Here is a 15,000-nt window from a genome sequence, read left to right on the forward strand (position 1 = left end):
CAGGTAGGGGGAGAGAGAGAGAAGATAAGATATTGCAAAGGGAAGCCACAGATGGGAGAAGGAAAGAAGCAGCATTGCTCAAATGGAGAGAAGGTAGACAGAAATGGGAACAAGGACGGAGGGTGAGAGGGGGGAGGGAGATGAACGTGGTGAAACGAAAGGTTTCACAGGCTGTGGGAAACTACAATCATCTGCGCTTATGAAACTACCAAGTCACTTTTTCTGGTGTAACTGAGAATGAGAAAACATGATTGAGCAACTGCAGTTCAACACATGCACTACTCTTAAACTCAAGACGTGTGCACGAAAACGGGCAGATTAAAGTTTAAAAGCGACAGTGCGTAAAACTGTTCTTTTTTTTAACAAATGTTAAGCATTTTGATGTGAATTTATTGCAGAACGTTGAAGAATTGTTCCTAAAAGGAAAAAATTCATAAAAATAATGAACCCCAAAATGCTGCTACTGTATTTCTAAATAAGTTCCTCCACGTTACACTCTAGCTGTACATTTCAATGCATCATAAATAGTCTTATCTTAAATGTTACTGTACTGTATATTGCTCAAAAAATCAAGACTACTTCCTCTGTGTATTTAACTGTAGATCAATGCAGTAGTAAGAGGATTGAATAGAGCATAATTTGTTTGTTCATCTGCACATTGTATTTGTGCAGAACGGCCTTTTGTATCCCTTGTTGTCATTATGCTGATCCCTCGATGTGCTATTAACTGAAATTTGAATTTAGGAGTGGCTTCATGTATTTTTCTTCCTACCTATAACCACCAAATTTAACAGAGGTTTGCCGCCCTGCCGCTTCTCCAGTTCAGCTTTGATGTTGATCGTCTGCCGGGCCTTTCCAGAGGAGCGGCCCGGTGTGGGAACCGTGGAGGGCTCTTCTCCGTTGGACCCTTTAGATGGGGTCTCGGGACGCTTGGGCGTGGCCTCTGAGGCGGCGGTCGCAGTGGCGTTTTCGGGGCTGCCGCCGCGGCGCGCCGAAGTGGCGACAACGCCGTTCTCCGCTGGGCTGAGGAGAGAAAACGGCACAAATCAAGATCATGCCAGAATGCATCTTTCAAAAATCATTAGTACGGATATATTCCATAAACAAGAAAGTTGCATATCTAGACTCGGGTGATCACGCACGCACGCACGCACGCACGCACGCACACACACACACACACACACACACACACACACACACACACACACACACACACACACACACACACACACACACACACACACACACACACACACACACACACACACACACACACACACACACACCCTCTCAGGTTCACAGCTCATCCAAATGTAAAGCCCTTCCTGCTTTTCATTTCAACTAAAACTAGTAATTTGCAAAAGATTAAATGATTTACAATGTAAATGGACAGAGGCATGTGCGTTAGGTACCTGGGAACATCAAAGCCCATGGTCTGCTTCTTGCCAGAGACGGTCATGCGGGCCACTTTGGGTACCACTTCAGAGTCCAGTTTATTGTGAGCGACATCTCTGCTTTTAGCTACAGGGAAGAGAGGAGCAAAAAAGACTGTACACCTCCTCAGAAACAAAAGGCAATCATGACGACCCAACTGTGGACAATACCAATAAAATGAGGCACAGATCACATTTTATTCCCATTTAAAAAGGCATAGAGGTGATTTACACGTATCTTTCATAACCATGATAAGACTGAAGGGTTTCTTGCCTGCATGCATCTGCAAAATAGTTACATAAAATTCCTGGATATTCTATTCTATATACACAACACTAACATAGCTTACTCAGCAATGATTGACGTTGATTGAGACATCCAGAGGATATGACTATTGTCCTGGTCATGTGTCTTACTGGCACAGAAGGTATATATTCTGTGTGAGCATGTGATGCAATCAGTTGCCCTCTGAGCATCGATCGATCTGACTGATATGTCCATATTCTGCAGCAGTGAGACTCGTTGAGGTCATTGCTTCGTCATCCCAGTCCCAAATGGCTCGCCGGTCCCAGTCATATCAACCTGCGACTGATTCATTTAGACTGGGCTGCACAGCCGAGCCAACTGCACCTCGTGTGCATCTGTGTGCATGTGTGTGGGGAAGTGACATCCAGGTTCTGAGAGGGTTAATATCAGAAGTGGCCGTTGTCTTCCCCCATCTCCACGTAAATAGAGCAGTGTGACGACACATTTCACAGAATGAATCTTCCGGAAAAAAAAAGGTGTCACTTTAGCGAAGTGCAGGGCTGGAGGTGAATGTGTATTATCGTACACACACACACACACCCAACGTATTTAAACAATCCTGCACATATATGCACTAAGAGACAGCCACAGCACACCCCAAACTCCCACACAGTGTCCTAACAATAAAACATGGAGGTCCTAGGACCTTGATCAAGACAGAGAAGCAAGAGAAATACTGCTCAGAAGTTTGTTCCCCTTTTGATATTTGTCTTTTAAAACTTTTTAAGGTGTACAAATGTACTTTCTTCGTCTTACAGCTTTGGTTAAGCATGCAATTTAGAAAGCACACTAATCCCTTGTGCGCTCCTGTATGCATAATGTGGTTTATTCATCATAAAAAAAAATACCCTGAGGGAAAATTAAGTGTGATTCAACTGAATTATTAATGGACTTTCTCCAGCAACACGTTCTCTGAATGACTGGCTCTGCATTAGAGAAAAAGTCCCTCTCATTCTGAAACACTGATTCACAAGAGAGGCAGCTCACTGCAACCTGAAGAGGCTTTTGTCTCTCTTTTTTTTTTTTTTTTAAATAATGACATTTGCGTGCTGTTTATTCCAACACACTGATCCTTATCTATTAAAAAGTTGGGAAAAGATACTAATTCAAACAGCAGAAACCTAAAAACATTTCTACATCTGTAACACCACTGTTGTCACTGAAGGCTGCAGCATTGGAGTGTTTTCCGTCCTGCAGTGTAAGCGGCAACATGAGATAGTGAAAGCCCTCTCGGGGGAATTTTTGGTTCTTCCTGCAGCTGGGGGGCTTTTCATGTCCTTATTACAGTGACGAGGAGGTTTCTACCACCTGTGTCAAACAGGACATCAGACAGCCTGATACTTATATGGAACATCAGCTGTGAAACAATTAGATCACATCCAATCCAATATGGTCACTAGGATCAGCTAATTAAACCTACAATCATTCAGCACATGGTGGTTGGATTTTATTCACCTTTATCTTCTATCTGGGGTGAAACAGACAGACACACCCTTTGTAACTCTCCAAAAGGTCTTGCATAGTAAACGGCCCATTTTCTAACTACCGGACATGTTGCTTAAAACACTGTAATACCTTTGCAAACAACTGACTTGCCAGATCTTTTCTTTTTTTTTCTTTTTTTGGGCAGGCCTGGGGGCAGCAATACAGTGTGATCAGGTTGTGAGGCTTAGAGCAGGATCTCTTTACACTGTTTGGACGGGCAGGTAAACAGTTGGTGTCCTCCCATCCAGGATTTCTCTGGAAGAGGTGACCCGTGCAGTGAGTGAGAGGAGTGAGTCATCTCTACACCTTGGCCTGAGGGCCCAACTGAGCACAGGATCAAGAGGAGTGCACCCAGGATATGCAAATATCAACCCCCTGCACCTTCCCCCCACCACCACCACCACCACCACCCGTCCAAACACACAAGCATGCGGGTCGAAGTAACACAGCAAAAGTAAAAGAAGGGTTATTTAAAACAACGGCGTTGATGGTCATCCCAATAACAAAAAATTATATAAAATATAGATATTGAGGCTTCCTACCACTTGAGGCCGCTAAAGGCTGTAAAAGATTATGTTTGATTTAACTCAAATCTTCACAGTGGGGGGGAAACATTTTAACTGATTGAAGTGTTGTATCCGAGTTTGGGTCAATAAGTCTGTAAAGGTTTGGGATCTCAGATTAGTTTTGTCTGCCTCTGACTGAATCTTACAACAATGATAGCAATCTTATCACATCCATACATAGTTAGTGGTTAAAACATAATAATAATAATAATAATAATAATAATACAGTCTTCTGTTTGTTTTTAAACGCACTGGTACTGGGTCGGTATCGGCCAATACGTAAGTTCTGGTATTGGAATCGGTACGGGGAAGGAAAAAAAATTAAAAAATCGGAACATCTCTAAAATGCAAGATGGACAGAAGAAGTTTAGAGTAAAGCCCGGCACACTGGATCGGAGTCTCAACACAACACAATGTGACCATGCTGTGAATTAAGTTAGTTGCTTTCCTGTTATCGCTTGTTAGTCTTCACTGTTGTGCAAAGTTGACATTACAGTCATGCACCGTCATGATCATACGGTCAATGCAAAGGGGTGTCTCCCTACACACATGCTAGATGATCAAATTAGCACCGGATACTCTGAACATTACGCCAACGTTGCAATACATTAGAGGAAACCCTGGCAGAGAATGCCATCCAGACTCACAGCTGACAACGTCGCTGCTAAACTACACTACAAGTGTTTGTTAAATAGGGAAGAGTTGATGAGGGAATGATTTCTACCACAGCCGAAACTAAATTGGTGGATCGCTCGAAGACAACTCGTCATGTACACTTAGCTTCCAAGTTAGCTTCCAAGTTAGCTTCCAAGTTAGCTTCCAAGTCGGCTTCCAAGTCGGCTTCCAAGTCGGCTTCCAACTCGGCTTCCAACTCAGATTCCAACATGCAAAAAAAAACCTGGCGAATTCTACTATACGGATCGGTACCAGGCCGATCCAACAACATCCACGGTTAAGACTCATGGCGAGATATTTCTGCACTTCCATTAAAAAACATTATTGCTGTCATAGCCAGGATTTTTGATTGAGGCTGCACAACCACAACATTTAGATAATAAATGAACCAGACTGCTCATGGCTTCTGCAGACTGTCACATCACTGCCTAATAAGCTTGTTCAGGAGTGTTTGTGCCTTCAACCGCTCTAGAAGTCAACTCTTGTATTTCTTGTAAGAAGAAGGCAACTTTCCATTTAAATAAGGATTCTCTCTCAAATCGCACCACAACAAAGCAAGTAGTACCGATGGCACGTCAAGCTAAATGCATTCTTTTGACCACTTGCTGTGAGTAAAATGGTATTTTCCAGTATTGGCACCACATCACATAAAAAACGCTATGTTTGTGCAACATGTACGCCTTGCAGAAGTGCAGAGCCTGTAAAGACACAAAATGATTTGATCTGTCGAAGCCTTTGACAAAAGCTGTGAAAGTCGAGAGACGTGATCAGATTTTCCTACGTAGGTGGCGAGTGAGACACACAGAGAGTGAGACGATCGGCTGCTACGCCGAGTCGGTGACATTTTCTCCAAGAGTGCAGCTTCCTGCGCAAACCCACACACTGGCCCGCCTCGAGAGAAAAACAAAGGACGAAACAGTTGCCGGACAAACCCACTTGTTAATAAGACTTATTCATTTCAAGACTTTCACATCCAAACGCGCTGTACCATGATACATATCTTCACTCACAAAGCACACCACAACATCCCTAATAAACCATATTATTTCCAAACTCCCAGGACTGCTCGTCCACAGAGAGACCTGTTTGACTTCTAAATGTTTGACTTGTCATTATTTCCACTATCTGCTCCTCATCGACTATCTTCTCCCCTCAGGCTCACCGGTCTGTTTGCCACCCTGAGGGTTCACTTCACTCCGCTCTCTGCACCTGTATAAAGTTTACTCACATCTAGCCAAACCCCTACTTCACTCAAAGGGCATTCTCACATTTATGACAACAATGAGGCAGGGCAAGAAAATGACTGAACAGTATTGGAAAGTTTGATATCAGCCCTCATCGTCTCCTTCTGTCTCATAACTATAACACAGACCAGTGTCCGGATGACAACAGTAAGAAGAACACGACTGTTATCAACTATTGAACCGGTCCAATCTCAAGTTCTAAACATGCATATCTTTAAGGGCAAGTTTCACCATTCAAACCAATACTAATGACTCAAACTAAACATGAAAGATACCTAAACAAACCCTGGGCTAACCTACAAAAAACAAAGCATTCACTGCACCAGATACATAACGCAGAGCATGCCTTCTATTTAACTCCTTAATATTATTACATTGATGCAAACATACATGCTTTACTTATATTGTAGATCAGAACGGGGTTTAACTGGTTATGTAGAATTAGTTCAATACAACAACCCTAAGAAGATCATTTTTTACACTCATTTAGACACACCCACAGGCACACCCACACACAACCAGAGAGACACGCCCAGACACAGGTGCATTCAGAGAACGTACATTCAGTCATCTTTATTTCAAAATTGGACAAATTAAGCTCTGGCAGACTGTCATGACACACCCGCTGTGAATCAAACTCATTTGTGCATCCTAAAGTTAAAAGTTTGTAAGAGCAAGAAAACCCCCTTTTTACCTCAAGTCTGAAGGCTTTCATTTTTGACTCATTCAGTGCAATCTTTATTCAGTTCCTGCATTCATAGTAAACTCATTTTCAATATCAAACATTAAAAAGGGTTCACTTGTCTGTCTGTCTGTCTGTCTGTCTGTCTGTCTGTCTGTCTGTCTGTCTGTCTGTCTGTCTGTCTGTCTGTCTGTCTGTCTGTCTGTCTGTCTGTGTGTGTGTGTGTGTGTGTGTGTGTGTGTGTGTGTGTGTGTGTGTGTGTTGCACTTGCATGCGTTTGTTCTCGCGCCCTCATGGGAAAATCTCCAGGTGTCCTCTAAACCAAAATGTCTACCCCATGATCTCAAACACAGGCAGCAACAAACCAGAACAATGGTTAACTGATCCATATTCCAATAGCTGCAGCACACCTGCAAACAAAATCAACCTCTTTCTCGTTTTGAGGGTTCATGCGGATCAAAACCAGAAAAGAGGCCATGTAGAAAGAGATACACTCTAAATGTTTACTGGCTAAGATTACACTACTTTACAAAAAAAAAATGGATATTAAAAAGCCAATGGCTATCTAAGCATAGAAAAATAAGACTCAAATTTAAAAAAGGTAGAAAAAAACAAACATTTTAAAAGTTCTTAAAATACTAATTGGCATTTGTAAACTTAGCTGTGATTATTGTCAAGCTGCCAGAGAGACTAAGAAGCATAACCTATCTGTATGTAGTAGCAACTTAAGACTTTCAGCATGCTGCTATAAAAAATGAAATGCAATAAATGTAATATGGTTTCTGGTAGTTTCTTTTTCAGCAGCGAGTATGCTGCTGAAAAAGTTGTTGGTCCACATGATTGTGGAACAAAGAATAATCAATGATGAGTGCCACATCTCTTTGAGATTAGTTCAGTTGGTGGAGGAAAGGCCACCAAAAAGATCTCCGGTTCTCATCCAAAGTGAGTTAATTTCGCCCCAAACCCGGATGCGGCTGAATTAAGAGCCAACTGTTTCCGCTCGTCTACCTGGTGAAAGCTTTTCGCTGATTAGCGCGGACGATGTCGTCAGGTGAAGGCACGTCGAAGCGGAATGGTACAATCGGCGAGAGTGGTGCATGCTGCTCTTGGGATTCATCTTGGGATTTGCACAGGAAAGCCTGGGAACCACTTCCTGTCTTCTGACCTCTTATTTTTCCCTTCAGCTTAGTCCTCGTCCTCTTCTGTTGCCTGTGGCCCTGAATCGACAAAGTGATCGCAAATACCGATGGTTGTGCAAACACGGAAGAGCCCGGTCCCACGTCAACCGAATCTGGAGAGCATGGCGAGAGGAGGTCGGCGTCAAAGTGACGAGGGCCCGCTCCATCTGACTGGGCCATGAGTGCACTCAGATCAATAGTCTGCTTCGTCTTAGCTGGCCTGATGTTTCGGTGGTATGGTTTGTGGTCGAGCTTACACTTGGTCCCACCCTCTTTGGTACTTTCTGCTAACACCCCAGCCCTCTCTGGTTTTGCTGGTAGAAGAAGCGAGGTGAGGGAGTACTGTGACCCATTTGAGGTGGCTGAGGTTTTGCCTTTGTGTTCAGACGCCAATTGTGACAAAGAGAGCAGCTCGGAGATGCCAGGTGGTTTTTTCAGTGCATTTCCTGGAGATTCAACGCTCACGGGTTGAGGGAAAGTTAAGGAACTGTTGAGCTGATGCTGCAAGGCCAGCTGAGACAATGAGGCGGTTCCAGCTAGCCATGCAGGAGTATTGTTGGTTGGTTTAGAAAAGGTGAGCGCGTTTGCCGGTTGTTCAGTGCTTTGTGTTTGCGATTGAATGTGCCTACTCCTGTTTTGGTGCTGTGAAGCGAGCCCGGACAGCGAGAATGTTTGTGCTGGTGCAGCCCCCCCCTGATAAGTCACAGAAGTTATGCTGCTTTGGGGAGCGTGAGAGGAGTTACTGATCTTTGGGCTGCGGTTTGAATATTCCTGCATTAAATCAGCCAATGATGGGCTTCCCTTAGGATCAGCCATTGTGGCTTTGCCGCCAGTCCCAGCTCCCACCGAGCACTGACTGCACAATAGGACAGAACTGAGACTTCCGAACCCGGAAGGAGCAGCCAGAGGAGAGCTTGCAGTTGTTACCTTGAGGTTGTTTAGCGACAGACTACCGAGTGACACTGAGAGGAGGGGGGGAGCTGAGCTGCGAGATGCTGAAGTCATGCTTAAAGACGCCAACGTTCCCAATGAAAGACCATTCTGGTTAGGCATAATGGACAGTGGGGAATTGGGTCCCATGGTGATCGAACTTAATAAGTGAACACCCAAACCTCGCCCTGCGTCACCTGCTCCCGTCTCTTTACTCTTCTGCTCATGCGCAGACATGAGCTGTGCAAGATTGGCACCACAGCTAACACCTGGACCACTGCTCTGATGAATAAAATGTTCATCTTCAGAGCTGCTAACCCCAGAGTCAGCCTTATGTTGCAATAAGAGGTCACTCAGGTTTGGTGCACTTGTTCGCACATGCGGTTGTGTGTGTTTGCGCCTATCGGTCTGGGGTTTATGTGCATTGCATGTAATGTCTTTGTGAGAAGCTCCTTACCTTACGAAAGCCAATCGCAGTTGCCGAAAAGGAGAAACAGGAGGACCACAGAACAGAAGTCAGATGAATCGTACCATAAACAAGAGGGGAAAAAAACAGAAAGAAGGCACTTTGTTAAACACTTGCATGTGTCATCGTCACACACGCGAGATTTCATGTACACAAAACTAATGAACATTATTCTAAATGGTCGTTTGATCAAAGTACCTTCAGATGAATCCACAGGCATTCATACATTTCTAGTTTGACAGATATTCCAGAGTAAAATATTGCCAATTTGCTGACATTTAGCTATTTCTGGCTAACGTCACACTCTCTGCTAGCACCTGCCCCATCGGCACTGTGCATGTGCAACTTTCAGCAGAGATGAGAAAGAAGCAAGATGGCTAACTCGTTAAGATCCTTCCATGATTTAATTTGTAATCAGTGTTGAGAATTGCACATGCACAGTACCGATTGAGCAGGACATACAAATCAGGTAGCGAGTGACACATGTTGCTAATGTTGTTGTTGTTGTTCCAAGATCAAAAAATGATAAAATGTGGCACATTCAAAGTATTTTGACTGGCACCGTGTATGTATACTGAACAAACTACTTCTCAACAACAGCAATTTCTAATTCATTTTATTACACAACCAGTAAAATTAATAATATTTTGATCCACTCAAGGCGTACCTTTCTCAGCCACGGCCTCTTGTTTGGTTCTTTGTGGAAGCGGCTCTTTCTCCTGGCTAACTCTTGCCACCGAAGCCGTCTCTTCACCGGTACTTCTGGTAACTGGGGCTGTCTTGGCGTCTTCAGACAGGACGGCGTCCAGTGCCTTCTGTGGGTCGAATCCACATCTTATGGCTGCCTGGGTCAGGACCGAGTCTGGCACTGCATCTCCCAGCACCGTTCGCATATGGTCCAAACAGGAATACAGCTTGGCTATAGAAATACACAAGTTATGCACAGAAATTCTATTGAGCACATTCATTTTCAAACACAAAGATCAAAAGGTAAAGTTCAAAAGATCTGCGTGGAATTCATAATATTACCTTGGTCGAGAGGGTCGAGGTTGTGGCTGATGGTAGGAGACATGGGTACATCCTCTTCATCTTCTTCCTCTTCTAAAGGCTCCTCCTTTGGTGCTTGCCTCTCTTGACGCGAGTAGATGAACTGATTTGCTGTACAAACCACAAACATCTTCACTTAATTCACTTCAAACTCGGAGATGTGATGTCTCGTTGATTCTGTATAATATTGTCTGTTTATTACCAAACAATATATTCTTGTTGATCCATAACATTGCATTTACTGGTACCAACCTGTTGCTGGTGATATACAGTAGTCATCATCCACGGACTGTCCATACACGTCATCATCGTCAAAGTCTAGAAACAAATATATATAATTGAGGTTCAATTATTTGTCTACTTTACATAAACCTACACACGTGACAGCTAAAGCACACAAAAAAAACAGCTGTCAGTCACTTTGCCATGTCAGCAAATTTTATAGAATGCATAACAAACAGTAAATTGGGAGCAAGGTAATGTTCTGCAATTACTTCACTATCAGTTTTAGAAATTGGGATAAGTTATTAGGGTCAGTGGATGTCTATATACCATACGTTATGTATTAGCAGCTCGTGACATTTTTATCAAAACACTGGGAAGTTAGCAAGTGAGCTAAGAAGCTGGCGTTAACATAACATACACGTTATTAAAGTTGTAGACATAACCCATCAAGGTTAAACGCTATAATGTTACTCTGAAAGCGTTGGTGTATAGGTAGATAACAGAATTATGGCTCAATCTATCTTGTGCCAGGTGCCAAGTGACACGACAGCAACGTTATCTTCCAGCTAAACTAGCTAGCGTTAGCTGCTAAAGCTACAATCAACAACAGTGGACTTTTAGCTTAGCAGCTAATAAAGAGTTTGGTGGTTTGAGGCCTAGCTAGCTGAGAAGCTTAAACCCGTTATCAACGCCTTGTTCAGGCTATCTACCTTCATCGTAGTTGTAACCTCGCACATTTCGGTGCCGAGACATGTTGCTTAAGTGTCTTCTCTCGGCTCCAGCGTAAATGTTTTTCGGCTCACAGACAGATGTGACATGTGTCTCACTGCCCGACTGCCATTGCTGCCGCTACTGCTGCTGCTGTGTGGAACTACCAGTAACGTTAGACAGATTAGATTCTTCAGCCTCGGAGGTTGATCAATTGAATCTGAGATTTTTCAAAAGTCTTTAATTTCGCTATAGGTGGATGCTAAATAATCTAGCCGTTGAAAATAAAATGTAAAAACTTCCTTTCAGACAAGAATTTTCTGGCTGACGTAACTTCCTGTTGCATTTCGGGATCAGATCTCCCGAAAAAGCTTCACGATTTACGCTCTGTGTGTGACAGACTTTCAGTCAGTTGATGTTTGCAGAGCTTATTGTTAGCATTTTAATTTAGAGGGAAATAATTATTAAGTTAAACCTGCATGCCCTACAAAACCGAATTTAGATCTAGTGATTAGGGTCTTATTGATGGTCTGAACTGAAGGAACATTTTCTTAGAAAACATAGTGATCCTCATGATGATGGAGATGATACAGGTAGATGATATTATGTTTGCATGGGACCTGCAAAAAAAAATGAACGAGGAAACAGTTATAATAATACTTATGTCTTATTAATGTGAAAGAGGAAGCACGATAGGCTTTCACAGATGAACAATGATAATGCGGTTAGAATAATTTTCCTCTCTGACGATTACCTAAAGAGGTCAAGAGGAGTGCACATAAAGAACACGAGAGAGTCTGCCTGCACAAAACACACAAATGACTTTCAATCCCACCTGTGATGTTGGGGTGTGAATGTCTCAAATGTTTTTTTTTTCTCAAAGGTTATGCTCTATAGTTAGAGACCAACCCATCTGAGCCCACACTCTACACCTCGCGCAAACACACACACCCAATGAGTGACATCATTTTTTCCTGCTATCTTTGTACCACGAGAAACTTATAGCCCGTCTGCCACAAAGGGGAAATAAATTAGATGTGTGTGCTCTACGTTTGTGCACAAGTTTATCTGCGACTTGGTCTATGTCTGCGTGTCCTTTATGGTTACACGCACATGTGTGCAGGTGTATGCATGTGTTGTTATTGATACATGTTGTCGTCCTGATGTCTGATCTACAGTGGCCTGTGTGCCTATGAGAGAAAGGAATTTGAAAATGTCAGACAACAATTTGATACCAGTGATGCAGGTGATATACACTTGAACATCTGCATGCATGGGTGAAATGAAATATGAGGTTTGGCGTGTCACCCCAATCTAAAAATAGAGCAGCATAAAGAGAGTCGCCTGCTTAGGTAATTGTAAAGACCTTTTCACATGAATAGCTCATATTGCAACTGGCAGTTTGACAAAGAGCAGCTTTAATTGACAGGAGGGGGAGTCATCCATAGCGGGGGAGTTTATTATCTCTTGTGTACAAAGTTTTACCTCTGCTTAATAGTGTGCGTCTGTATCTGCGCGTGCGTGTGCGCCTCTAAGTGGGTGGTGGTTTCCCCTCTAAAGTTCCACTTCCTGCGTTTTGATGTCTTGGTTGCACATCTACATGTCAAAATAAACAACTGCACTCACACACACACACACACACACACACACACACACACACGTAACACATAACACGCTAACTTTACAGGGTCACACAGGTGACAGAGAGGGAACTCTTCTTTTGCATCACTAAAATGTTTCTAGGACACTCTAAAACCAAATGCAGCAAAGAGCACATCATATGTAATGGAAATGGAACATATTGCACAAGTTAAAAATAATATAAAATTGTAATAGTGTTAGCAGACTTTTTTCCTCCATTGTCCTTGTTTAGTATAAGCTTTTGCAGTAACAAAAACCCAAACCTGGTAAACAACAAAAACAGTGTGATACCAAATAAAACATCTTTCTATCTTTTTCTTGTTTTATTAAGTCTTTCTGCTTTGTTTGCGTAGTCAGATTTAGAGACACATTGAATAGCGTTCGTGCAGCAGCAGGGTTGGGGTGTGATTTTCACACCTCTACACAGGATCTGAACATTTGTTTCCTTTGAACGTCTTTTACGCACTCACTGGTCAAATCTGTGCTGCCGATGTGGCCACAGACTTCACGTTGAAAGCATAATCAATGAATCAGTGGCGTGCAAGTGTTGGGCTGATTACATGGATTAAACAGATGGATGGACAGATTGTTAGAAGAATGAGCGGATCAGTGGATGGGTGCTTTGTTTAAAAGATTTAGAAATTATATTGTTGAATGACCAATACACTTTATGGTTTGTATCCATCATATTTTCTCTGTAACTGAATTGTATTCAATTCTAAGAGACTCACAAAATGGCTGTTGACAAGTGGATTGCAATGGTATCTATGGAATCAAGTGAAAGCAAGGGTTGCAAATCTATTAACAACAGCATGCAAATCTGAAAACAGATTAAACCATGGTGTAATTGTAGAAGACAGAGCTTATGTGCAAGTGGGTGGGGGGTGTCCATCCCAAAAGTTGGGAATGGGTATGAGGTAATGCTTTACATAATTTGCCAGGGGCACAAGGTATCATGGGAAAGAGTCTTTCACAGGAACTCACCCCCGGGGGAAATGCAAAACCTACACCTTTGGCAGTCTTTGAAAGGTGGTCCAAACAGCTAAAGTCAATGAAGAAACACATGTCAGGTCCATAAAGTAACAAATAGCGAAATTATAAGGCAATGAGTCCTAAACCAGATTAAAAGTATAATAGTTATTTGTTCTTTAAAACATTTTCCTGAATAATGATTGCTGGATTTCAATGCACTGCAGAAAAATGCTATAACGTAGAAATCCTTTGCATGTTTATATACATCCATGAGCAATTAGTCAACATGTATAGGTTTGTTTAACCCCGTAACCATTCAGGATCACATTCACTATTTGACTAGGGATCAACCCTTCACCAATGCAGGCCTTTACATGCACATTGACACACAGACAATTAACAATACCCATGTTTGGCCTTCCCAACACTGGATCTGAAAGCCTGGTGGGATGATATCTCATGCCCAGGGGCCATCATTAAAAATCATTCAAATGAGCTAACCTGTGCACACAGTGCTTTGCAAGAGGGGGACGACCATCACAATACCTGCCCTTAACCTGTCCAATCGCGCCAATGCAAATGTCCTCAGCTTGGAGTCAATGGGTCTCAGGCTTCCTGCTCAAACTACTATAGGTGAATTTGCATACCTCCCTTCCTTCAATTTGGTTTCAGATGACAAGATGAAGTTTTTGATATTACCCTCGAGGGAAAAGACACATACTTTCAGATATACATACAAATGAAACAAGTGGAGACAGAATTTCATTTACATATTTATATGAAGTATGATTTGGTTGGACTCTGACATTACTCGGTTATTACTTGTGTTATTTTTTGTGCTGTATCTTTTTTTACTTTCTATGCGGGGCATCTTGTATTGCAATCCTGTACGATAGTTGCTGTATAATTAAAATATGCTTTGAATAGATTAGAAGTACCACCTCTTCAAGGCAAAAATGACTGAACAATGCTTCTGCACACAGGTGTGTATGGGTTTTCAAGCCTATTAGCAATTTCACCCAGGCAACCATGCAATATATTTTATGGCACTGTCATCAGTGGCACTAGTATCTTATTAATGTTGCATGTTGCTTCTGAAACAACACAGTTCATCAACACATTGTACGAATAATAATACACACAAAACAATCTAAGAAAAATCTTCCATGCTGTGGACTATACTTCATTTAATCCATGTCCAGTAAATCTCAATATTTCCCTCTCTCCACAAGTGCTTCACTTCACTGAGCACTATCCACCCTGTTGCATCAAATAGTAAAGTGTGCAGTCCATGGCCATGTGTGTTTGAGTGTGTGTAGCCCTTTATCAGGCCACTATTATGATGACCGCCCTGGGACAATAGGCTAGTCTGGGGTGATGGTAATTACAAGTGACCAGGACAATACGGTCGCGTATGGAGGAATTAATACAATGAGAAGAC

At 42.5% G+C, this 15,000-nt stretch overlaps 1 protein-coding gene across 3 annotated transcripts in view; it reads right to left on the reverse strand.

Moving 5' to 3' along the window:
* hbs1l (HBS1-like translational GTPase) overlaps positions 1 to 11,254 on the reverse strand; it is an 18,348-nt gene extending 7,094 nt beyond the window's left edge. The window contains exons 1-6 of one of the 3 annotated variants that reach the window (XM_068708797.1): positions 10,949 to 11,254; positions 10,266 to 10,331; positions 9,996 to 10,124; positions 9,634 to 9,885; positions 1,413 to 1,521; positions 773 to 1,023 (exon numbers count right to left, since the gene is read on the reverse strand). In XM_068708797.1, the coding sequence (XP_068564898.1) occupies positions 773 to 1,023; positions 1,413 to 1,521; positions 9,634 to 9,885; positions 9,996 to 10,124; positions 10,266 to 10,331; positions 10,949 to 10,991 (850 nt within the window). In that variant the 5' untranslated portion in view covers positions 10,992 to 11,254. Of the gene's footprint in view, positions 1 to 772; positions 1,024 to 1,412; positions 1,522 to 7,400; positions 8,953 to 9,633; positions 9,886 to 9,995; positions 10,125 to 10,265; positions 10,332 to 10,948 lie in introns of those variants that run through there. The other 2 variants (XM_068708798.1, XM_068708799.1) reach the window with 2 other exon arrangements.
* Positions 11,255 to 15,000: the final 3,746 nt, after the last annotated feature.

The sequence above is a fragment of the Cebidichthys violaceus genome, unplaced genomic scaffold (genome assembly GCF_023349555.1).
Source record: "Cebidichthys violaceus isolate CVI_PGR_0920_01 unplaced genomic scaffold, fCebVio1.0.p SCAF_14, whole genome shotgun sequence".
NCBI lineage: Eukaryota > Metazoa > Chordata > Actinopteri > Perciformes > Stichaeidae > Cebidichthys > Cebidichthys violaceus.